The following is a 26,713-nucleotide window of genomic DNA, read 5'->3' as shown; positions in this document are numbered from 1 at the left end:
TTATTTTAACTAGGCAAAGATGTGTTACCTTTGTTTATGCTGTGGAATATTATTCTAACCTGTGTAAAGGTGTGTTACATTTGTTCCTGCTGCATTTGTTTAATGATATAAAGATGTGTTACATTTGTTTATGCTGCCTTTGTTAATGACATAAAGATGCTTTACATTTGTTTCACCTTGTCTGCCTAAGACGCCTGATTGGTCTAATAAAAGCTGAACAGCCAATAGCTAGGCAGGAGAGGGACAGGTGGGGCTAGTTGGCAGAGAGAATAAGTAGGAGGAGAAATCTAGGAGAGAAGAATTAGAGAAGAGAATGAGGGAGAAAGAGAGGGACATGTTTGGGGCAAGAAGTCAGGCACCTTCCAGCCAGTCAGACATGGAGACAGCAGGAAAGTAAGATATATAGAAATGAAGAAAGGTTAAAAAGCCTCAAGGAAAAATGTAGGTGAAGAGAAACAGGTTAAGTTCTAAGAAGTAGTAGGACAAGCATAAGATAAGACTGAGCATTCTTTCTAATAAGAAGTCTCTGTGTCATGATTTGGGAGCTGGTTGGTGGCTTAAAAGAAAGCCTGCTACACTAAGTGTAAAGTTTGATTATAGGCCTGGTGTGGTAGACATGATCCCAACACTCAGAGGGCTCAGGAGAATTGTGAGTTCCAGGCCAGCCTGAGCTAATAGTGAGGCTCTGTCTCAAAAATCTATCAGTAAATTAATGTAGTTTGACCATACAAAGAGATTAGAATTAACTCTCCTTGTGATAGTCCTAAAGAGTAATAACAGAATATACCATTTGTGCATCTGCTTTCATCAGTCACTAGATGAGAGTTCTATCATGACAGTCAGGGTGTTCGGCCATCCGATCGCCAGAGTAGGTCAGCTCAGGTACTCTCTCGACCATTGCCAGTAGTCTATAGTGGAGGTATCTTTGTGGATTTCTGGGGACCTCTCTAGCACTCTGCTTTTTCCTATTTCCATGGGATCTTCATTTATCATGGTATCTCTTTCCTTGTTCTCCCTCTCTGTTCCTGATCTGGCTGGGACCTCCTGCTTCCCTAAGCTCTCTTTCCCCTGACCCTTACACTCCATTACCACCCTCTCACCCCCAGTTTGATCATGTAAATCTCATCCATTTCTCTGTGGCTGGGCAATCCCTGTGTCTTTCTTAGGGTCCTCTTTACTAGGTAGCTTCCCTGGAGTTGTGAGTTGCAGTCTGGTTATCCTTTGCTTTACATCTAATATCCACTTATGAGTGAATACATACCATGTTTGTCTTTCTGAGTCTGGGTTACCTCACTCAGGATATTTTCTAGTTCCATCCATTTGCCTGCAAACCTCATGATGTCATTGTTTTTTTCTGCTGAGTAGTATTCCATTGCATATTTGTACCACATTTTATCTATTCTTCAGTTGAAGGGCATCTAGGTTGTTTCCAGGTTCTGGCTATTACAAATAATGCTGCTATGAACATAGTTGAGCATGTGTCTTTGTGGTATGATTGAGCATTCCTTGGGTATATGCCCAAGAGTGGGATAGCTGGGTCTTGAGGGAGGTTGATTGCCAATTTTCTAAGAAAGCACCATATTGATTTCCAAAGTGGTTGTATAAGTTTGTATTCCCACCAACAGTGGAGGAGTGTTCCTCTTGCTCCACATCCTCTCCAGCATAAGCTGTCTTCAGTGTTTTTGATCTTAGCCATTCAGACGGGTGTAAGATGGTATCTCAGAGTCATTTTAATTTGTATTTCCCTGATGATTAAGGATGTTGAGCAATTCCTTGAATGTCTTTCAGCCATTTGTGCTTCCTCTGTTGAGAATTCTCTGTTTAGCTCTATAGCCCATTTTTTAATTGGACTGTTGGGTATTTTGATGTCTAATTTCTTGAGTTCTTTATATATTCTGGATATCAGCCCTCTGTCAGATGTGGGGTTGGTGAAGATCTTTTCCCATTCTGTAGGCTGTTGTTTTGTCTTGCTGACCATGTCCTTTGCCCTAAAAAAGCTTCTCTGTCTCAACAGGTCTCATTTATTAATTGTTTCTCTCAGTGTCTGTGCTACTGGTGTTATATTTAGGAAGCGATCTCTGGTGCCAAAGCATTCAAGACTACTTCCTACTTTCTCTTCTATTGGATTCAGAGTAACTGGATTTATGTTGAGGTCTTTGATCCACTTGGACTTAAGTTTTGTGCACGGTGACAGATATGGATCTATTTGCATTCTTCTACATGTTGATATCCAGTTATGCCAGCACCATTTGTTGAAGATGCTTTCTTTTTTCCATTGTATAGTTTTGGCTTCTTTGTCGAAAATCATATGTTCATAGGTGTGTGGATTAATGTGAGGGTCTTCAGTTCGGTTCCACTGGTCCACAGCCAAGCCCCAGGTGGAGCTCCAGGAGTCCAGTGGGCGAAAGAGAGGAGGGATTATATGAGTAAGAGATATTGAGACCATGATTGGAAAAAGCACAGGGACAAATAGCCAAACTAGTAGAAACACATGAACTGTGAACCAAGAGCTGAGGAGCCCCCATAGAACTGGACCAGGCCCTCTGGATAAGTGGGACAGTTATTAGCTTGAACTGTTTAGGAGGCTCCCAGGCAGTGGAACTGGGACCTGTCCTTGGTACATGAATTGGCTTTTTGGAACCTAGGGCCTATGCTGAGACACTTTGCTCAGCCTTGGTGTAGGGAGGAGAGGACTGGACCTGTCCCAATTGAATCTACCAGGCTGGGCTGACTCCCCAGGGGAGACCTTGCCTTGGATGAGGTGGGAATGGGGGGTGGATTGTGGGGGAAGACTCAGGGGCGGGAGGCGGGAGGACAGGGGAATCCATGGCTGATATGTAAAATTAAATGAATTATAAAATAAAAATATTAAATATATACCATTTTTGTTAAGTAATGATACTTTCTAAATTTAATGTTTAAGCATAATTTCTCTAACCTAGAATAACTTTAGAATGCCATCCTAGTTCCATTCTGTTGCTGCGACAAATCCCATGGCCAAAAGCAGCTTAGGAGAAGGGAAGGTTTGTTTTCAGCCTCTAACTCAGAGTCTGGCATTGAGGGAAGCCAGGCCAGGAACTCAGGCAGGAACTTGGAGGCAGGCCTGCTTGCCTTTACAGACAGCGTTACCTCCAATCAAGGAATCCACTTCATAGATGAAGTAAGCATAACCGAAACCATGGAGGATGTCGCTTACTGGCTTGCTCACAGACCTATTGTACTAGATAGTTTTATGTCAACCTGACATAAGCTGTGAGAAGGAAACCTCAATTGAGAAAATGCCTCTAAAAGATAGGGCTATAGGCAAGCCTGTAGGGTGTTTTCTTAATAAGTAATTGATGTGGGAGGGCCCATTCACTGTGGGTAGTGCCATCCCTGGGCAGGTGGTCCTACAATGTATAAAAAAGCAGGCTGAGCAAACCTGGAAAAGCCAGCCTATGAGGAGTGTTCCTCCATGGCCTCTGTTTCAGTTTCTGCCTCCAGTTTCCTTCTCTGCTTGAGTTACTGCCCTGATTATCCTCATGAAGGAATATGACCTGAGAGTTATTTTTAGTCATGGTGTCTTATCACAGTGATAGAAACCCAATGACACTCATATTTAGCTATATCATCCATAGAGCTGGACCCTTCTACAACATTAGTAATCATGACAGTCTCCCACAGATGTGCCCAAATAGTCCAGCTTGTTCTGGGAAATCCTCATTTGAGATGTCTTTTCTCAGGTGGCTCTATGCTGTGCCAAGCTGACCATTAAAGCTAACTAAAACACACACAGGTACACACAGAGAGAGACAAACATAGACACAGACACACACAGACACATACACAGATACAGACATACACACATAAACACACACACACACACACACACACACACACACACACACACACACACACACACCAAAATGAAATTCTTAAAAGTCATATGTTTTCTGGTAACATGGCTGATAATTTATACACCAGGCATTCTAAAAATATACCCTGGAAAAACTTGAACAGATTGCTGTGGTATAAAAAGATATAAATAGGGATTGATGAGATGGCTCAGTGGAGAAAAGTAATTGCTGTATGAGCCTAAAGATCTGAGATCGATCCCCTAACCCAAGGTGGAATGGAAGAACCCACTTGTAAAAGTTGTTCTGACCTGCACATGCACATTGCAGCATGCATGAGCCCCCCCCACATATATACTAGTACTACTAGTACTACTAGTACTACTAGTACTACTACTACTACATAAATGGATAAACAAAAGATGCCAATAAACCAGAAATACTCAACAACATCCATTCATTGGACATTTGGTACTACGTGTTAATCTGACCAGAAAAAAAAAAATGGGAATAAAAATGTCTCTTTGCCAGTTCTGGTATGATGAATAACGTTTACATATAACACAGAAAATATACTACATCTATCAAAAACATCTTCTTAAATTTCAAGAGCAGTATGTCTTTTTAAATTGCATATATTATATATTTATTATTTATTTATTTATTTAATGTGTGTGGGTGTTTTCCTTGGGTTTGTCTGTGTGTCATGTACATGAAGTGCCTGAAGAGTCCTGAAGAGGGCATCAGATCCCCAGGAACTGGAGTTATTGGTGGTTTTGAGCCACCCTATGGGTGCTGGGAGTCAAAACCTGGTCCTCTGAAAGACCTGCCTGGTGCTCTTAACCTCTGAGCCATCTCTACAGCTCCAAGAATGGCTCGTCATTTTCAGAAGGTTTAAATAATTCTTTTGTATGTTCTGAATCCAGATTTTCACACCACACCCCCAATTTGGTTGTGAGTTCAAGAACAGTAACACTTTAAAGTTCTAGATCTGTGGTGTGTAATTGGTGTTAATCAATGATTGAAAGAATATCTAATATCACTGGATGTTGCAAACACTTAGCAAATGCTATCCAGCTTATCAGCTGAATGACTAGTGTCATTTCCTCATTTTTACTCTCTTGTGTCTTAGCTGTTTGAAGAATGATATAAATTTGAAAATCTAGGTTTCTTAAAGATACAAAATGAAAGTTCCATATATAAGGCTAATTTAATGTAAAGTGTTTTTGCAGATATGGTATTTTAAAAGCCTACTTTAAATTTAATTCATTAAAAGAAATAATTGTGTAAATTAATTGTTCATAGGACCACAGAGATCTTAAATACAATTAAAAGTAAAATAGAGGTCATTTTCACGGATACTTCAATTTTTTCCAGGGGAACTTATGTTCTATTCTGGTCTGGAATGTTTATAGAAGTTTGATTTGACATTCTGTGTTTTCAAGGTTTCAGCCCATCTGTGAGTGAAGCCAATCAAGCTAGATCCCAAGAACTCTGTGGCAACTGGGGAGAGGAAAACCAACAAGCCATGAACTCAATCCTCAAGTCCCCAACATCTTCTCTTTACTCAGAGAGCAAAGGCAGCCACATGATGGCAAGAAATGACAGCTGCTTCCTAGTCAGGCACACGCCTCATCCCAGAAGAGTTTGCCACATCAAAGGTAATAGGACTTCAGCTAGTCAGATATTTTTCTCCTTTGTGCAGAAACTGTAATGTTTACTTAAAGTATTTGACCACTGGTGAAAGAAGGTGCTAAGATATTAGAAGCCAGGTCCTAGTGCCTGTAGACATTTGTGAGTACCTTCTCTGCTAGATATTAGCCCATAGATTGCTTGTGTTGGGACATGGGCCTAAGGACTAAAGTACTCAGAGCCTGGGAAGTCATTCAGGGAGCACAAGGTGATACTGACCAATTGGATTAAATGTATTTTACATTCTTAACTACCTTCACACCTGTATTAGTCAGGGTTCTCTAGAATAATGGAACTTCATGAATGAATCTATCTACCATTATCTATCTATCCACCTATCTATCTATCTATCTATCTATCTATCTATCTATCTAAAGAAGATTTATTGGAATGATTTACAGGCTGTGGTCCAGCTAATCTAATAATGACTGTCTACCAATGAAAGGTTCAAGAATCCAGTGACTGTTCAGTCCATGAGGCTGGATTCCTCACCTAGCCTTCAGTATATGCCAGAATCCCAAAGAAATAAGCTCTAATGCCAGTGAAGGAATGGACTTGCTAGCAAGGGTGGGAAGAAGCAGGCAAAGAGAGCATCTTTCTTCCATATCCTTTATATAGGCTTCCAGCAGATGGTGTGGCCCAGATTAGAGGTGGGTTTTCCCACCTTTAAAGATCTGAATTAAGGGTATGTCTTCCCATCTCAAAGGTCCAGATTAAAAGTGGACCTTCCCACTTCAAATGTTCCAGTTAAGTAAAAAATTCTTTATGGGTGTGTGCCCTGCCATTTTTGAGTTTTAGTTAATTCCAGATGTAGTCAAATTGACAAACAATAAGAGCCATCATGACACCCATGCCAGGATCTAAACAAAAGCCATATGAAGTACATTTATGTGCATATATCTGCATACATGCTGGATATGGAACCCAGGGCCTTGCACATGATAGTCAGCCACTCTATTACTGACCAAGTCATACTAAAGAGCATAACACTGTATACATAATAAATAAATAAGTCTTTAAACAAAAAAAAGAGCATATATTTTATCGCCTTCTTTTCCTCCTCTCTTCTCTACCTCCTTACCTGCCTCCCTCCCTATCTTTCCTTCCCTTTCCATCTCCTCATCTTTCTGTAGCAAGCCCTTGGAAACCAGACATTGCCAGTATATTCTCTCAGCTTGTACTGAAGAATAAAAAGCACATGTAATCTCTACATATATCTGTGCTCTAGAGAGAAATGGTGTTTGAGGAGGTGGAGTTAGCAGGATTACAAAGCACATGGAAAACAAACAGAACTGTTGGCACTAGATAGAGTGAATCAGTCAGTTCACTCCAGGTGAGGGCAACTGTGGGACACCTCCCTCCTCAAAAGCCACCTCAGCTGCTGGGTTAATCACTAGTCCTTCATCTTATTCCCTGAGACTCATATTCCTATGAGAGCCACCTTGCTTCCTCAATAAGTAGTCAACAAACACTGACTTGGAGTGACCACACAGGCAGAGCCTGGTAACAACAGTTCTGTGTCGTGGTTACACGTGTGAACATGAAAGGTGACGGGAAAGTTGACAACATGGAAAAGAGCACCAGGAAATGGAGCAGGAGGTAGAAATGCAGAGTACAGCTCATGTGGGGAGGAGGAAAGGGGTCACTGGCTGCTGAGCACATTTAGGAAGTTCTGTATATCATGCTACAAAACAGACATCATAGACAGGAGAGGTATGTGTACTCAGGGTTCTCACACCCTTATCTTTGAGCCACTCTTCAGCCCACTGCATTGTGCTGCCTCTGTGGGGGGCCTGCCCCCACCTTTCTCCTCCAGGGTATTCTTGAGGAGTGAGGGATAAGAGATTTAGATAGAAATATAGAAATATAGAGGGGAGAGAGAGACAGATAGAAACACAGGATATCCTCGGGAAGACCTGGATCCTTACTGGCCCCTTCTATCTCTTCTAAAGGGCTTTTTTTTTTTTTTTTTTTTTTTTTTTTTTTTTTTTTTTTTTTAAGAATGCCAAGGATTGGAGCAAAAGATCTCCTCCTAGCACAGCCAAGTGCAGATGCTTCCAAACACCTGGTAACCATGCACATGGTCAATTCATCCCCTGATGCAGCCCTGCTGTGTAAATCAGGCTCAGGTCTCACTAGGAAACCTTTGTGGGCTCCCACATGCCTCAACATCCCATTCAAATCATACTTGCTAATATTACTGCTATCCTTATTTTGACAAATCTGACAAACATAATCAGGATGGCCATGATGAAAAAAAAAAAAAACAGAAAAATCAGTTACCCTCATCCAATTCATTCTCTATAAAACCACCACACAAATCATATTTAAAATGTAAAATTGGCTATTTAAACATCTTGCTAAAATCCCTCAGAGGCACATATGATAATATTGTCTAATCCTGTGATGTAACTTCTGTCTTTTATAACTCACCTCACAATTCCCCACCTACATATGCACACACTTTATACTTGGACTTGTCCAAGTTTCTTGAAGGTGTAACAAGCCCTTTGCAAGTTCTGGGTTTTCACACTTATTTTCTCTATACAGAAAACACCATTAATGATATCTCTCATCTTTCAGATGTTGGCTTAAATGTCATTTCAAAGAGACGCTCTAGGCCCCATATCCTCAATGTAGATGGTCAGGTGATATTTTGCCATAGTATCCTATGTTTTCCTCTAGAGAAACAAAAGAAACAAAGGAAGCAGAATTAAACAAGAAAGAGAAAGTAAAATGCCACATGGATGTCACAGAGGCCTCAACCAAGCCCACAAGGGAGAGCAGGGCTGGGGTGGCCTTTTATAGGGTTCTCAATTCCAGATAAAGACTCAGCCTTTAAGATAAAAACCACTGATAACAGCTTATATTGGAGAGGATGTGGAGCAAGGGGAACACTCCTCCACTGTTTGTGGGAGTGCAAACTTGTATAGCTGCTTTGGAAATCAGTATGGCAGTTTCTCAGAAAATTGGGAATCAATCTACCTCAAGACCCAGCCATACCACTCTTGGGCATATACTCAAGGAATACTCAATCATACCACAAGGACACATGCTCAACTATGTTCATAACAGCATTATTTGTAATAGACAGAACCTGGAAACAACCTAGATGCCCTTCAACTGAACAATGGATTAAGAAAATGTGGTACATATACACAATGGAGTACTACTTAGCAGTAAAATCAATGACATCATGAAATTTTCAGGCAAATGGATGGAACTAAAAAATATCATCCTGAGTAAGGTAACCCAGACTCAGAAGGACAAATATGGTATGTACTCACTCATAAGTGGATACTAGATGTAAAGTAAAGGATAACCAGACTGTAACCCACAGCTCCAGAGAAGCTAACTAACAAGGAGGACCCAAAGAGGGATGCATGGATCACCCTGGGAAGGGGAAATAAATGAGATCTCCATGAGTAAACTGGGGATAGGGGATGAGAGCGTAAGGGAATGGGATGGTTGAGCTGGAAAAGGTATGGAGTGGAAAAGCCATGAAAGAGATACCATGACAGAGAGAGACATCCTGGGGATAGGGAGAAACCAGGTGCTAGGGAAGTTCCCAGGAATCAACAAGGATGAGCCCAGCTTAGACTAAGAGCAATAGTGGAGAGGGTGCCTGAGCTGGCTTACCCCAGTAATCAAATCGGTGAATACCCTAACTGTCATCATAGAGCTTTCATCCAGTAACTGATGGAAGCAGATGCAGAGATCCACAGCCAAACACCAGACCGAGCTCCAGGAGTCCTGTTGAAGAGAGAGAAGAGGGATTCTGTGAGCAAGAGGCATCAAGATTATGATGGAGAAACTTAGAGACAACCAAACCAAACTAGTGGGAACTCATGAAATTTAAATCAACAGCTGTGAAGCCTCCACGGGCCTGGACTAGGCCCTCTGCATAGCGAGACAGCTGTGTAGCATGATCTGCTTAAGGGGCCTCCTGGCAGTAGGATCAGGATCTATCCCTGGTGCATGAGCCTTGAGGTGGGGTGCAGGCGGGGGGAGAGCTTGGACCTGCCTCTACTGAATGTACCAGGCTCTGCTGGCTCCCCATGGGAGGGCTTACCTTCTTATAGGAGGGAATGGGAAGTGGATTGGGGAGGGAAGGCATGAGGATGGGATGAGGGAAGAGGAGGATCTGTGATTGGTATGTAAAATGAATAAAATATTAATTAAATAAAAAAAACTCAGCCTTTATGGCTTCCATAAGCCAGACATTGGGTGGTCATGCTCTGCTGTGCATGAGGACGCCCTTCATCAAAAGGCAAATTCCCAGACGGAGCCATAAGCATCAAAAGTTGATACAGCCTTATGTATCAATAGTAGAGACTCATGTTGATGGTCGAGATGGTCTCTGCTTCAGTTCCTGCCTCCAGGTTCCTTCCTTGAGCTTCTGCTCTGGCTCCCCTTTATGATGCACTGTGATGTGGATGTGTTAACCAAACTAACCTCTCCTCTCCCAAGTTTCTGGTTGTGGTGTTTTATTACAGCGATAGGAAAGCAAACTAGGATAAAGAGTACGCATTTTCTTAGTTAATCATTTCTGTAATTTTAAACTTCCTGTTAAAGGATAGTCATCCACTAAAAAACAGTTACCCTGGACAGAAACAGCCACTCTCCCGTCAAACTAAGATTGAATGTCAATCAGAGACGAAGGGCCATGAGGACAGAGCGTTTGATGGGATCTCAGACAAGGGAGCTTTAGAACCTCAGCTGCAGAAACTTGACTCCCCAGAGCCCAGCTCCATTCCCGAACCCTTTGCTGAGCTGGAGGACAAGTCTTCCTTCACTGCCGGGTTGAATTCACCTCTCATGGACAAGCTGTCAGTTATGAATGCCACACTGGACTTTCAAACCACTACCACGCTGTTGTACTTGTTCCTTTATACCTTTGGAAAGCAGTTCCTACCTAACTCTTGAATAGATGGAGTCTGAATTCTTTCCTTGTATTTCTGTCTGGTATGAGATTGCCACGTGTGCACATTTGTACGTGATATGATATTGGAAAAAGTGATGAGAACAATGATTAACACAAAACATATAGGCTAAAACAATTAGGAATGGAGTTTCAATACATGTGTTTGTGTGTAAAGTTGCCTATATTTAATTTCTTATGCAATTATATATTACGTACCAGGGCCAATCACTCACTATTCTAGTGTTTCAAGTATAATGATAATATCTGATAATGTCTTCAAGAATTTTCATTTCTATATAGAAAGTTACCTTTAGTAAAGTATGAAGCATTTAACCAAATAAAAGCCTTGTATTTGGTTGTATTATCCAGCCGTTCATTCAGCCATCAAAGCTCGCTAGCTTTCTGCCAGGCACTGGAGTAGGTACTGGCAACAGACAGTAAACAAAACGGGCAAAACACCCATCCATGAGGCTCACATCCTAGTGCAGCTCTGACAAGCAGTTTACAAACAGATTTAATAAGACTAGTGATAAGTGCTGTAGGAAACGTAAGAGCATTAGGTGACAGTGAGTGATGGGGTATGTTCCAGACAGCTTTGTCAACAAACAAATGGTTATCCTTCTTCTTCCAGGTTTGAACAACATCCCAATCTGCACTGTGAATGACGATGAGATCCCACTTAGAATGCTGGCTAGCACTGGCCAGTTGAACTACTCAGAGAGGAATGAGGCACCTTTAACCAAATTCAGTAATCCACCCAGCACCGCACCCCTGGAGAGCCCCACCCGAGGGCTGTCACCAGTCCGGAATAAAGTTCCCTCAAGACCTCAGTCTGGTGAGTCCCTATAAAGAAATGGAAAATGTTCTTAGGCCACTTACAAATAATTGGAAAGATTGATTGCCTAACTAGCTGGAGTGACAGATGAGATAGATTATTCAATATAGACAATTTACATTCCTCTAACCACAATTCAGTAAAACACTATTAACAAATACTATTATTGTTTGATATATTTGGTATAGCATCCAATCCTTAGAAGAGTCTGTGTGATAGTAGATTTCAAATGTCAACTCTTGACTGGATTTAAAATAGCCTGGAGACGCACCTGTGGATATGTTGAGGAAGGTGTTTCTGGAGAATGTGGGTGATCAGGGAAGGTGGGTGGCACCATTTCACACAACTGAGGTCCCAGACTGAACAGAAAAAGGGAAAGAAGAAAGGAGCCAGCTGAGCATGGGCATCCATCCTCTGCTCCCTGGCTCCCAGCTGTCTCACACTCCCCCTGACAAGCCTTCCCTGCAAAGATGGACTTTATAACCCCAGCCATGAGCCAGAGGGAGTCTTTCCCTCTCTAACATACTTCTGGCAGACATTTGTGGTGGGAAAACTTCCCGAGAAGCTTGCTAAAAGATGGCAGATGGGAGTGGCCAACACTGGCGGGAACAGCGGACACAACAGGGATGGAGATGTGCACGTCTTTCCCACAGGACTCTCACCCCCATGAGTTCATGTCCTGATGGCTCCGCCTTCTGTGCTCACGACACTCTTATTTTTCCCTCCAGCTCACATGCAGTGTCTGGCCTTTAGTACTTGATTAAATAAATTAATAGATGCTTACTGTCTTCCAAGATCCCACCAGATTAGCCCGTCTAACTGTTTCTAGCAGGCATTGGCTTTTCTAGATCAATAGATCAAAAGCTTCCACATTCTTCCAACAACATAGTCCAAAAGTATAAAAGCAACACGTTCAGTTTAAACTTCTGTTTTCAGATTTTTATTTTATATATATGAATGTTTTGCCTGAATGCATATATATGCATCACATGTGTGGCTGGTGCCAGAAGGGATCAAAAGAGGGCATCAGATCCACGAGAACTGGAATTACAAACGGTTGTAAACCACCATGTGCGTGCTGGAACTGAACCCCGTCCTCTGCAAGAGCATCTAGGACTTTTACCCTCAGTGCTATGTCTCTCTAGCCCCCAACACAGCTTTATGACGGTAATGACCTCACTCCCTGGGTACCAAGTCCTGTCCTGTTTCGTTTTATTGCTGTGACGAAATACTGTGATAAAAATCAGCTTAGGGGGGAACGGGTGTGTTTTAGGTCACAATTCTTAGTGACAGTCCATCGCTGCGGGGGAAATCATGGCAGCAAGGGCTTGAGACAGCTGGTCATATCACATCCACAGTCAGGAGCAGAGAGAATGCGTAGTCTGTGCTCAACTAACCAGCCGTCTTTACTGTGAGAGAGTTCAGCGACCCAACCCGGGAATGGTTCTTCCCACTTTCAGGCTGGCTCTTCCCACACCAGCAAAGTCAGCCAAGACAGTCCCTCACCGAAACGTCCACAGGTCAACCTGATTTAGAAAATTCCTCATTGAGACTTTCTTCCTAGGTGATTCTGGGTTGAGTCAGGCTGTCACTGATTTCTAGACCTCAAAACAAATGTTTACACTCCAGTCCTCCCAATGTAATTACACATGCTCAGTTCGCTATATTACTTATTTGTTTTTCTTAAAACAGAGTAGTTTCTGTTCTCAGCAAGGCACCACTAACTGAACATGGTCACCAGCCATAACACCGTGTTTATTATCAGAAGTAACAATCTTTCTTCAGACAGAACTGATGAATTTAGCTGCTATGGAGATTATGCACACAAAAAAGTTTACTAACAAAAATGGTGCGTGGCTATGGCTTTGGTAAAGGAGCATGCCTTCGAGAGGACATACCTTCATTAAGAAGAGAGGAAGCTGAGCAGAGCTGTGGATGATGTCAGGCCAAGAGGGGTTTAAGGCTGAGAAACAAAATTAAAAATACAATTACAACTCAGTGCAAATCTTCTGTCTTTGGGGCAAACAAATTGTCTATTAAACAACAACAACAACAAAAAAAACCACATACCAACTGTCTATTAAACAAAAGTGACAGACACATGGATAAGAAACATACAGTAGGATTCTACTTTTACAATCAGTTTAATTAGATCAAGAAAGTGTAGTAGCCAGGGCTGCTGGAAGAGATCCACAATCCTACTCACTTGGGAAGCTGAGTCAGGGGATCACAGGATAGCCTGGGTAGTGGTGTGAGACTGAGATGGGAGAGGGGGAAGAAATGGAAGACTGACAAAAGGAAGGAAGGTAGGAAGGAAGGAAGGAAGGAAGGAGGAAGGAAAGAAGGAAGGAAGGAAGGACAGAAGGAAGGAAGGACAGAAGGAAGGAAGGAAGGAAGGAAGGAAGGAAGGAAGGAAGGAAGGAAGGAAGGAAGGAAGGAAGGAAGGACAGGAGGAAAGAAGGAAGGAAGGACAGAAGGAAGGAAGGAATGCAGGCAGGCAGGTAGGCAGGCTAGTTTCCAATATGTCTTCATCTTATCATTCTGGGAATAGAACCAGTATTTTTTAAAAAACATAAATGCACTTATATAATGTTATTATACTACAGTTTCCATCACAACTTTTCTCATATGCACACATAGGGTTGAACTGACCTTAATTTAAGTTTGAACAGACCAGTTTATTTCAGCGACTAATACATAAAGCATGGATTGACATTTCTTTGATTTAATTTAAATACATTTCCTGAATTTCTTTCAGAGCCATGTAGAAATATCAATGAATGCTTCAAAACTTCCTGCGACAATCCCTTAGGGATAAAGAAGGTAAACCAACAGCTGCCTGCAGCCAGCTGTCCGACATCTGACACTTGCCCTACTTTACAGTCCTTCCGAGAAGTCTCTCACAATATCTCCACTGCTTTATTAAAGTGTACCTTTATGATAGAAGATGTTTATATCCCAAATGCACAATTAGCTGGATCTTGACAAGTACATCTACACCTCCTGGCGAAGCACAACCAAAGTCAGGAACATGCACATGTCTACTAGCTCCGTGGGTTTCCCAAACACAATCAATGATCTGCTTTGTGTCACTAAAGTGGAACAGACTTTTAACTTTTATGTAAATGGGACCACATGTGAGTTCTCTTTCAAAGTCTGGTTTCACTCGCGAGATTATTCTAAGATCCACCCATGTGGCTGTGTTGATTCTTAATGCCAAGGGACTCAGGGCTTGCTTGTCTCACAGTTGTGAACCCAGGCTCATGTTGAAGGGTATCAGGGTCATGTTCACCTTTTCACAAAGCTGAGATGAACACTCACCCATAAGTCTCTTTGTACATCCATACTTACTTCCCTCCCGGTCAATACCTGCAAGTACAATAACTGACTCTTGGGGTGGTCTTGTGTGAAAGTGGTTTAAAGGAATGGCCGGTGGTTGTTCTGCTTCCCATTTCCTTCATAGCTCACAGCTTCCTTTTCTCCACTTCCTGCTGAAATGTAAACAACTGGCTCTAGTTTTCAGCTCATAGAAGTGAAGTGTGCTTGCGGTTCGTCATCCTAGCAGGGAGGAGGCTGAAGTATGACTCCTGTCTTAAAACAAGCAAGCAAACAAGGCTAACCTAGGGTTGAGTAGTCTGTTCCTTGTGTGGGTTGAGTTCTGACTTTTTCTCACAACTGATGATGGCCGCTTCCCCCTTCTTCCCTGTCATTTATGTGACCTTTGATGGGCTGTGGATGTTCAGATCTCTTTGAAGTTGAGTTGTTGACCATATTGTAATTGTGATATGAAGGCTTTGTACAGGATTTGCAAATCCTCTGCCACATGTGTTTTGCAAATGTTTTCTTTAAATCTGAACCTTGCCTTTTTGTTTCAAGGTCTTTTAAAAAAAAGTTACTTTGAGTAAGACTTAAATTTCTGATTTTTCTATTTTTTAATATATATAATTTTTATTTAAAAAAGATTTTCTTTCCTTTTATATATCCCTTCTCTTCTCCTGCTCCCCCCACCCACTCCCATCCCACCCCCATCCCCTCCTCATAGGCAGTAAGGCCTCCCTTGGGTAGTCAACACAGGCTGTTGTACCATGTTGGCCCTGGGCCTAGCCCCTCCCTCCTGCATCAAGGCTGAGTAAGGCATCCCACCATAGGGAATGGGGTCTAAAAAGCCAGTTTGTGTACCTGGGGTAAGTCCTGGTCCCATTGCCAGGGGACCCACACTATTATGTTTTCAGATTTGCGTGCTTCCATGTGTGTTGTGCTTGACTGTGAGGGCCAAACCTCTGGTGCAGTGTGAACTAGAAACATGGAAGCTGACAGCCGCGCCCTACACTTGATCATTCAGACGTTCATCCCGAAGCACGGTGCTGGTTCTCCCAGTTCAGATGCCCAGACATGACTGAGGCGGCTTCCTTCTGTTTCCAGTGCTTTGTCAGACATGGAGGATGAATTCTGCCAAGCAATGTAGTTATTATATATGCAAATGTATTGTTATATTATATTTGTATTAGATGTTTATATTATAAAAACATTTTCTTATATCTTTTCCTGGTTTGCTTTCAGGACTAGTGGGCACAACATAAAGTTGGGATCTCTAATATTTTGGAAGATTTTATACAGAGTTGATGACTAGAATCTTTAAGTAAAGTCACCCAGGCTTCAAGCTTCCCTCCAGTTAAAAGTTTTAAACGAAGAATTCAATTTCTTTTTTCACAGATAAAGATTTGCTTTATATGTTGTTTGTTTCTTCTTTAGTGAGCTTAGGGAGCTTGTATCCTTTTCAAGGAATTTATCTATTTCATTTAACTTTTAAGATTTACTGACACATTTGTTCAAAAAACATTTTTTCCACCGGGCGGTGGTGGCGCACACCTTTAATCCCAGCACTCGGGAGGCAGAGCCAGGTGGATCTCTGAGTTCGAGGCCAGCATGGGCTACAGAGTGAGTTCTAGGAAAAGGCACAGAGAAACCCTGTCTCAAAAAACATAGAGAAACCCTGTCTCGAAAAACCAAAAAAAAAAAAAAAAAAAAAAAAAAAAAAAAAAAAAAAAAAAAAACAAAACATTTTTTCCATGATTTTATACCTGCACAGTTGTTTGTCTTCTGGTCCCTAATGATGGCACTTCATGCCTTTCACTTTTGATATGTATCATAGTTAGGATTATCATCACTGTGATGAAACACCGTGACCAAAAGCAACATGGGGAGGAAAGGGTTAATCTCACTTGCAGTTACATAGAACAGTTAGTTCATCATTAAAAGCAGAATCTCAGTCAGGGCAGGAACCTGGAGGCAGGAGCAGATGCAGAAGCCATGGAGGAGTGCTGCTTACTAACTTGCTCCTCATGGCTTGCTCAGCCTGATTTCTCATAGAATTCAGGATTACCAGCCCAGGGGTGGTCCCACCCACAATGAGCTGAGCCCTCCCCCATGTATCACTTATTAAGAATATGCCTGATAGCTGGATCTTATGGCATCATTTTCTCAATGGAGATTCCCTTCTTTCAGAAAACTATAGCTTTTACCAATTGACATAAAACTTGCCAGCACAATGGCCTACAAGTTCTGCTCATCTTCAAAAATAAATGTTTAACTTCATCAGTTATCATCAATGTTTTGGATTTTCCTATCTCATTGATCTTATTCACGGACTGTTGCATGATTAGGTCACCTTCATCTTGGAGACATAGTTCTTAGGTGGTCGTCCTTATGAGATCTGTCTTTCAGACAGTTTCAGGTAGTCAAAAAGCTCTTATTTTTCATTATCATACAATGATCGCAAAGCAAAAATGTCTACTACATTCAATGAACTTCTGCTTCTTACTTCCCTTTACTTTTGATTCCTGTTAATTCCATGTTGTCCTGTACATTCTGATTCTTTTATTTTTTAAAACTCCAATCAGATATTTCAGTTATATCCAATGAGAGGAGTTGAAGCAGAATAGTTAGTATACACATGAGAAGTTTTCAAAAAGAATCAATCTGAATATGTATGATACAGCTTTGCTCTCCCAACTGCCAGAAGTTAAAGGCTCTTCTCTCATTCTGGTCATCTCAAGCCCAGGTTGACTCAATTCCTCTTAACTCGGTGTGTCAGTAACACCGGCCACAGTGAAGGTGGTTGGAAGGCCTTTCCTGGAACAGGCTCTGCGATCCAAGGCCTTTGTAGCTCTTTCCACTCAAAGTCCCCATACTCTTTGGTTGTTGTTGTGATTGCTTAAACTGCAGACTGTATTTCCAGCCCACCCCACAACATACCTTTTTATTTCCCATTGACCTACTAAAAGCAAGAAAATTAGTTCCTAATTCTAAATTTCCAGCTTTTAGCAGAGCAAGCACAGCTCACACAATGAAGCCTCTTTGCAGACAAAACTGAATCTTCCCTGCTGTCTTCCTGGTGGTAAAAGGAATCTTCCCAAGGCAACATAGATCATCTGTGGGAGGGGCTGATTGCCACCCAGACAACAATATACAAAACGTCTCACGTTCCCATTTAGATTACTATCTTGAATTTCATCAAGGGCTTTAAATGATTTCAACCAAAGTCCATAATACGTCACCATCTGCTTTGTCTCCAAACACAAAGGTTTGGTAGAGTTTAGAGGACACTTAAAATTATTAGCATCGTGTTTGCTTGTATGGTTCTCTTACTAAAGAAAAATGTTTCTCTGGCCTTTGATAGGTCTGTGTGTAAAGGCACTTGCCGCCAAGCTTGATGACCTGTGGCAGACACCCAGGACTCACATGATATAAGACAAGAACTGATTCTTGAAAGTTGTCCTGTGACAACATGTATACCATGTTATGCTCATGTGCATGCAAACTCTCTCTCTCTCTCTCTCTCTCTCTCTCTACACACACACACACACACACACACACACACAGAGTTAAATAAACGTAATTTTAAAATGTGAGCAAAGTTAATGCTTCTCATTAGTTTAATTTAATTTATGTAGAAATTACAAGTGCAACAACACATGCCGATCATACCGTATCTTTGATTTAGGGTGAATTTAAAGCCAAAAAGCCACTCCTGCCTCCAAGGACGGGCTCTGCGGCTGGCTCCGGGTACTCGGAAGTGATGAGTACCAAGACAGATGGGAATGAAAACACTGTGTGCATACCAAACTATCTGGAGCAGGAGATAAAGGTAAGAGGCAGGTTTATTAAACCCATAGCTTGGAAACGGCATGAACACACACACACACACACACACACACACACACACACACACACACACGAGAGTGAGCAGCAATGTCACAGGTGTGTGACGCTGACAGGTAATAGATGATAAAATGATAGATTCATTCAGGACTTAGCCTCCATTGTAAATCATCACTGAGAGGGGAAGAATATATGAATAAGTTGTTTTTAGGTATTTGGCAACAGACAACACAGCTCCATGACCGTGAAACTGGAGGATTACTGCATTTAACCCAGACTTCGGCTAGGGCACATTCCTAATCATGGCATGGAGAAGTGGTACCCACAGGGCAGTGTCTTCACTACAGGGAAAACGGTTAGAGCTTGAGGATGCTGAGCTGGCTGGAGTCTCTGTAAGTAAGATGCTGAAGAAGAAAACCCTATGTAGAGAACAAGCTCCAGAAATATGCACAGGCCCCACTGAGTCTTTGGTCCAGTGTCAACCTTCGCACACATGGAGCAAACTGCAGAGGTCGAGGAGAAAAGACTGAATGAAAGAACAATTCTTGGGAGCTGCTGGCTCTCAGTCACGCACACACCAGAGTGCAGAGAGCTGCTTAATACACCAAGAGTTCAGCCAACTTCCCTGACTAGCAGATTCTCCTTCGGGCCCCCAGAAGCCCGCACAAGGGGTCCGTTTCCTGAAGTAAGTTGATCCTAACAGAAGTTAGAATCAAATAGACACAGCACGACACACAACAGACATCACTTGAACTGGCCATGCTTTCACTGACCGCCCTTTGCACTGTTGGAGATGTAGCCCACAAACTAGATCCCAACTGACCCAAGTAGCATGTACCCGGAGTGATATTTGGGGAGATGAGATTCTAAAGGAAGAGAAGGAAACCTTGTGAGCCTGGTGCCATTGACTTCCTCACTGTGTGTTCCCTCTCAGATCCTGGCAAAGCTCAGTGACATTTTACATACCGATTCCCTGGCCGAAGTTCTGCGGTGGCTGCTTCACGCAAGCACCAAAGGTGAGGTTAAAATGAGCGTCTGCAGGCACCAACCTCGGGTTATTGTCAGGGATGAGTGGGACACATGGAAGCCTCCTACCTGGGGTTTGCAAATAAATATTGCCGAATTATTTGCCCAGAGTCCCTGTAAGCCTGTACACCTACCTGCATGCATGCTGGCCATTCAGCTCATCAAAAAAGTGTAGTGTATCTCATTACATTAATAGGAAACATGTATCCCCAGCTAAGGTTGGTTTCTGCATCTCCTCTATGCTTCATACCCCAGGGCCCTCCATGAACACATCCTCTGGCCTATTGTGAAATCTGAACATAGGCTTGTTTCTTTCCTTTGGTGTGGAGGGTAGCAGCATGACCTTCCATGTTTCAAACTCCTCATAGCTATGATGATTTAATCTTAGCTAATGCCTGTTATCTCTTGGGCTGTCCCTTGTATGTGTCATGAAAATATCAATACACTGCAGGGCAATCCATACAGCACATATCAGCTATCCCTAAACTAGCTGATCATCAAACTGAGCCAAGACCTCCTCCATGGGCCCCAAGAACATGCTTTTCCAACACCTTCGCAGGTGTTGCTGGTGGGTGATATTGGTCCGGGGAGTACTCTCTGAAAATGGGGAGCATTTTGGAAAAATAGTACCGTGCCATAGAGTTCAAGACTACTTTTAATTGCAAAGTGCTTAGGGGCAATTTTCTATGGGTGGGGGATTGTGACATTTAATAAATTGCATGCATTTACAAAAGAATATGTTATTACTTGTGTGTGTGTGTGTGTGTGTGTGTGTGTGTGTGTGTGTGTGTAAGCAAGTGCCTCCATGAATGGTGCACAATGGACTTGCAAGAGGTAGGCAGGGGAGGCAGGAGGGGAAAGGAGGGGGGAAAGAACACGCTGAAGTGACGTAAATGTATGGCAATGTCACAGTGAAACCCATTACTGACTTAAAAAGAGACAAAACTTTTACTTCTCGTCAACACGACAATAGTAACGTCCATGCTCTCCAACCTTTTCCCCCCCAACCAGAAAAGGAGTGGGTATCCGCTTTGGTTCATTCTGAGCTCTCTGACATTAACCTGTTGACTCGCCATGGAAGAAATACCCCAGCAGAACCAGCAGCAGAGCCCAAGAAGTCATCCATAGCTGCAACACCCACCACAGCCAAATCAATGCAAAGCACACCTGCCAAACCCAAAGTGCTGACCGGAGCTAGAGAAGGACATCAGCCCCCCAGGTAATTAAACAGGCCACCCAGGTGCCTCTGCACAGAATGACTTCACACTTCCTCGTTTTCTCTTTCAACTGCTAGTCATGCGGAGGTTTTGAGTCTTAACTCTACCCACACACAATAACAAAGTTGTTCTCAGTTCCACTGTTAGAACATTTCAGCAGAGGCTATATTCTTTAGCTAATAAATAACCTTTCTCTTTGAAGAAAATTCCCTTTCCACTAATGGCAAAGTAAGACTAGACATTAGAGAGCTAAGAAAATATAAGGCTTTAAAAAGGCGTTTTAAAGGTTATTTTAGTGTGTGTGTGTGTGTGTGTGTGTGTGTGTGTGTGTGTGTGTGTGTGGTGTATGAGTGCAATACTCACAGGGGCCAGAAAAGGGCATCAGATGCCCCTATAGCCGAGTCACAGGAAGCTGTGAGCCTCTTGGTGTTAAGAACCAAACTTGGGGGTTTGGGGATTTAGCTCAGTGGTAGACCGCTTGCCTAGTGAGCACAAGGCCCTGGGTTCGGTCCTCAGCTCCAGAAAAAAAACAAGAACCAAACTTGGGTCCTCTACAAGAACTGTAAGCTTTCCTAAACATTGAGCCATCTTTCTAGCCACAAGGGCCTTAAAAAAAGTTTAAGTATGCAAACCATAAAGGACACTGGAACTATTATTAGTGTTATGCATATTTTGTAAATGCTAGTATTATATAGGTATGGGTTTTAATGTAAATCAATGAAGATAAAAATAAATCACTTCAACTGATATATTCCTAGGAAGTTTCAGAGAGAAAAATAATCACTAAGCCATTTGAATGATGTTTTAGAAGCAGTATTTGTTAAACCATGCAATTTTAACAGAAGAAGAAACAGAGCTGGGTGTGGCAGTAAACATCTGTAATCTCAACACGGAGGAGACTGGAGCAACGGTTTTGCAAATTTAAAATAAATTAAAATTTAAAGCTAGCCCGTATAATAAATTAAAATAGAAAGACCCTGTCTCAAAAGCAAAACAAACAAACAAAAGAAACACATGTATATTTATGTATAGCATGTTGAAAGAATGTGGGTTAGGCTGGCTGGAGAGATGGCTCAGAGGTTAAGAGCACTGGTTGCTCTTCCAGAGGTCCTGGGTTCAAATCCTAGCAACTGCATGGTGACTCTCAATCACCTATAATGAGATCTGGTGTCCTCTTCTGTCATGCAGGCAGAACACTGTGCACATAATAAATAAATAAATAAATAAATAAATAAATAAATAAATAAATAAATAAATAAATAAACAAATAAACAAATAAATAAGTAAACTAAATGTTGGGTTAAATGTAAAGTCACAGAAATAATATGATAAAAATAATGTCACTTTAAAAAGTATACATTCTAACTGCCTGCACTGTTAAGTTTCTGTGAAATCAGAAAGTAGCACCTGGTAAGAGCTGACCTCCTCTTCAGTGAGTGGCTTATGATAGGCCTGCTAGATATTTGCTCACAGTAAGCAGTCACTGGTAGGTAATTTAAATCAAGGTTGGGATAGCATGTTTAAGATAGATGCCATTAGTCTGCTGATGCTATAGTCTATTGCTGTTTCTCAAACTCTTTTTCTTTCTCCAATTGATTTAGAATGTCAAGTCAAGGATCCGAAGGGAGTAAGGCTGTCTCACAAGGTTAAGTACAGTTTGTGTGATTGCAGATGGTATAAGGAAATCAGTAGGTACTAACTACTTCGGGACATGGGTGCTAAGGATCTTGGCTTTCAAAGGACAATCAGTGAGGTCTGAGAGTAGCTTTGAGCCCTACCCACTCTTCTAAAGCACATCTGCTCAATTTTGTGTAAGATAAATATGACAAAAAAGTTTTCTTTGGGACCAAACACTCTGAAAAGCAACACAGTCAGGCAGTAGTGGCTGCAAGCAGTCACACTCATTCACTGAAAAGATTGCTGATTCATCCAGAGACAGCGACTTCCCTGGTTAATTCTGCTCGGTTTGACTGTCATGGACCTAAATGATTTCACCGTAGAGAAAATCTACCAGAAAAGAATATGACTGCAGCAATCACAAACAGGTACCCTATGAGGCAGCTGAGAACCAGTGTGCCCCAATCAGAAGCCCAGTACCAGCCTACAGTTTAGACCAGAGAAACTCAATTGTCGTAGAAAGCCTACTTTGGTCTCGAAGCGTACAAGAGTAGCCTCTCTGGAGATTTGCAGCTCCCAGCAGTAAAACAAGAACTGCATTAATGACTACAGAGCAATTGTCAAGGCCTCCAATATAAAATCTACAGGCCTCCAATATAAAATCTGTCTTGCTTCTCCAAGTTCCCCTTTACCAGAAATGAGAGGTTCACCAAGTAGAATTCTTCAGTGGCCTTGTTACTTTCCCATGGAGTTCACCAAAATCCAAAGTGGCTCTATACATTAACAAGCAATAAGTGTAGCTGAGATCAGAAAGCATATCCCATCCCTTGCTCTAAGATGGCCCAACAGATTCCTCACTCTAGAATGATAATTAATGATAGTTCTAGTTACCCATGAGTTTCACTGATGGCCCACACATAGATTTACCCTGCCTAGATGCATAGACTTTTAAACAGGAATCTCCAGATTGCACCACTTTTCTCCACAGTTGACATTTGGCATCTCCAAACCTGCTCCTGGCTTGGAATGACTGTGTGGGCTTTGGAAGGGTCTGTGGAGTGCAGTTAAATTGGTCTAAGATGCTTGTCTGTTCTCTTATTTTACCTGTCAGGATAACAGATTCTTATCTCACTGGTCCAGTCCTTTCCCCAACATCCTCACACTTCACCAACTCTAAACCCCACCATCACCTCTAAGAGTAAGCAAACAGATCATGTAGCTGAGCACAAATATCTCATTGAAGGTGAACACGGTAAACGTGAATTGATTCTGTTAAGATGTTTGAGTGTTTTTTATTCATCTAACCTTCATACTTGTTTTGTTTTTAACCCCACACTGCTCACTCATAAAACAAGGCAGAAGCTAAATTCAGCTTCTCGATTATCGTCTTATTTAATAGTTTTTTTTTTTTTTTCTATTTCAGGGACTGAGACCCCATTGCTTATAAGAGGAAACAAGATGAAAACACCTGTTAAAGAATATTTCAGCAAACCAAAGACTCCTCTCAGGTCCAACACTCAGGACAGCAGATCGACAAAACCAATGTCAGCAAGGAGTGTGCAAGTGTACAGCCCTCAAAGGGCACTCTATCCTTTAACACACCAAAGGTAGAAATGGACACTGGCCAGTTCTTTCACAAAGATGAGCTGCACACTGACAGAACATCAAAAATCATTTTAAAAATAACCAAACAGTCCTCTACATGGTGGCACATGTAAGTCTCAAAAACACATGTACACAACACTAGAAATAAATATTAATGAAGACATTATTTCTATTTGTAGTTAGTTTTAATACACATAAAAGAAATATGCTTATTTAAATGCAATTTTCTATCCTGTACTAATAGTATTAGTACCTAATATAGAGCGGATACCAGAAAGCCATCCATAATCAGAATTGAGCCCTGAATCTAAATCCAGAGTGGAGGAAAATTGCTTGAGACTTTTAACATTTGAGCCAGGTTTGGCAACCTATGATATGGAATAATTCTCATCTCTCCAAAAATAAAAAAATAAAATAAAAAGTATCTTTAATTCATGAGCCAGAAAGGAGTTTATTTCCACTCAGTGCTAATGGTGAATGCTAATAATATAGAATTTTTTGGTGTTTTTAAATTAACTATTCTTGGGCTACAGCTATTATTCTATTAATATAAGTTTGTAACATGTGCTTCAGGGCTTACATTCATACTCAGTGGACATCTATGCAGTGCTTGTTGATTGAGAGGCCCAGGATCCTTCTACCTTGTGGCTCAATGATCATCTAGGGTATTACTGCCAACTGTACCCAGCAGACAGAAGAAAATTACACCAGAGAAAAGTACTAAATTTTCTACTGTAGCTGTAACAAAATATTATAAACTTAGCAACTTAATGCCACACAATTTTATTCTATTACAGTTCTGGAGGCAGAGATGTGGAATGGGCTAAAATGGAAATGAAGTCATTTTCCTTTGGGAGGCTCTGGGAAGTCTGTTTTTTTGTCTTCTACAGGTGATCCATTCTCCTTCATTTGTGGCTCTCTTCCATATTGAAAGGGAACAATAGCTAACCAAATTGTTCACTTCTTATAACAAATCAGTACGACACTCTTTGGCCTGTTTCTTTTAGTTTAAAGACTCTCATGATCACACTAGGACTGTTCTCCAGACTAATAAAGATCAGGTCACTGGAGTCTGGGAAGATGGCTCCATGGGATAGTGCTTACTTTCAGATTGCATATCCTTTCCAGTTGCTTAGCTTTATTTTATTTTATTTTTTCTCTTATCTCAAGTTTTCTGTATGTGTCTGTATGTGTATGCATACATGTGCATGTACTTGTGTGTACAACATGTATATGTGTGTGCATTCATGTATGCACATTCTGCAGGCACATTATGCAGATGTAGAGGTCAAAGGATAACTTTGAGTATTACTCCTATTCTACTTTTATGAGACAGGTCTCTTTGTTGATTTTCCCCTTTGTATGACAGGCTAGCTGCCCTACAAGTTCCTGGGGACTCTATATCCATTTCCCTTCTCTCAGTAGGAACACTAGGATTATAGGTGTTCATACTAATGTGTCTTGCTTTTTATGTGGGTTCTGGGGATTTGAACTCAGATACTCATGCTTGCATGACTAGCACTTTTACCCACTGATCTGTTTCTCCAGACTCCATGTTTTGTTTTCTACTTTGCTTTGTCACAGAGAACCTGCCTGTAGGGCTTAAGTTTTTATTTTCCTTGATAGTCCACTATCTCTTTTAGAAATGTTCTACAGATGATGGAAAACAAAATTTGTTTTTATTTTCAACATATGGATCTCGATCTAGATACACCTGTTATTAATTATACAGTGTCCCAATTGCCCACATACTTACTGTTCATGCATCTGCACTGTCATGGTGCAGGAAACATGATTTAAATTTCCTTACACATGTGTTTCTATTTCATCCGATCCTCAAAGCTGTCTCTCAGTGTGTGCTGTGACATGGAGGAGCTCTGGTTGTGATGGAAGATTAAGACTGCCCCTTCATTAGAACATCCTCTCTTTCCCATGCTGCTTGGAAAGTGCTAGCATTTATCACTGTGAAGATTTAACTTGGTTTTTTTTTTTTTTTTTTTTTTAAGCTTGGTATGCCCTTTTCCTTGTTTTTAAATTTTATTATTACTATTTTAAAAGTGGATATAGTCACATTTTTATCCAATCTGAGGCATTTTGAAGCATGAGCATTTATATTTGCAGACAGGACATAGATGTGATCTTTCACGACTGTGTTTTATGTTAGCATTGTTTTTTTTTTTTTTTTTTTTTTTTTTTTTTTTTCGAGACAGGGTTTCTCTGTGTAGCTTTTACGCTTTCTGAGCTCATTGTAGCCAGGCTGGCCTCGAACTCACAGAGATCACGTCTGCTAGTCTGATAAAGGCGTGCCACAATGGCTGTTTTTACTGTTTTAATAAAGGCTTCCCTAAATGATACATATTTTTTTCCCTGTAAATATTTATTTATTCTGGCAACAAGTCCATTTTCAAAATCATGCCAAGGCTTGCACTCCAAAGGAACGACCCTGCAGCTGGTGATCGCTATTTTAGAGCAGGTGAGGTCAGGGGAGAAGAAGAGGAATGAGGGAGATGCAGACATAGAGGAAAACCAGGGTGAGAAGGCATCACCACGACATCATTGCTTACTTCACAGGCGATCGTTGGTTCATCCCTATGGGATAAATGTGCTAACAGTCACATTTTAAATAAGGACACTGAGTTTGGTAGCATGGGCAGTTTCACAATGAAAACCTAAGTGTCCAGGCTTAAACCTCGTCTGGTTCCCTAATCTTCCCAGCATCCCAACTATTGGGAATATGTCACGCTACTGCACATGCCTCCCAGTGAGCTGGGGAAAGGGATAAATGTCTCCATGGGCTCACTCA

General features: G+C 41.5%; 1 protein-coding gene across 1 annotated transcript in view; it reads left to right on the top strand.

The window, feature by feature from the left end:
• The window catches only part of C6H4orf17 (chromosome 6 C4orf17 homolog), a 28,547-nt gene extending 4,199 nt beyond the window's left edge, over nucleotides 1-24,348 (top strand). Inside the window, exons 2-9 of the mRNA XM_028857906.2 lie at nucleotides 5,279-5,494; nucleotides 11,081-11,284; nucleotides 14,043-14,107; nucleotides 18,288-18,431; nucleotides 19,380-19,461; nucleotides 20,483-20,690; nucleotides 22,290-22,333; nucleotides 23,729-24,348. Of these exons, the coding sequence (XP_028713739.1) occupies nucleotides 5,362-5,494; nucleotides 11,081-11,284; nucleotides 14,043-14,107; nucleotides 18,288-18,431; nucleotides 19,380-19,461; nucleotides 20,483-20,690; nucleotides 22,290-22,333; nucleotides 23,729-23,916 (1,068 nt within the window). The 5' untranslated portion in view covers nucleotides 5,279-5,361 and the 3' untranslated portion in view covers nucleotides 23,917-24,348. The remainder of the gene's footprint in view (nucleotides 1-5,278; nucleotides 5,495-11,080; nucleotides 11,285-14,042; nucleotides 14,108-18,287; nucleotides 18,432-19,379; nucleotides 19,462-20,482; nucleotides 20,691-22,289; nucleotides 22,334-23,728) is intronic.
• Nucleotides 24,349-26,713: the final 2,365 nt, after the last annotated feature.

This window comes from Peromyscus leucopus, chromosome 6 (genome assembly GCF_004664715.2).
Source record: "Peromyscus leucopus breed LL Stock chromosome 6, UCI_PerLeu_2.1, whole genome shotgun sequence".
NCBI lineage: Eukaryota > Metazoa > Chordata > Mammalia > Rodentia > Cricetidae > Peromyscus > Peromyscus leucopus.
This window is presented reverse-complemented; position numbering and strand designations above follow the sequence as displayed.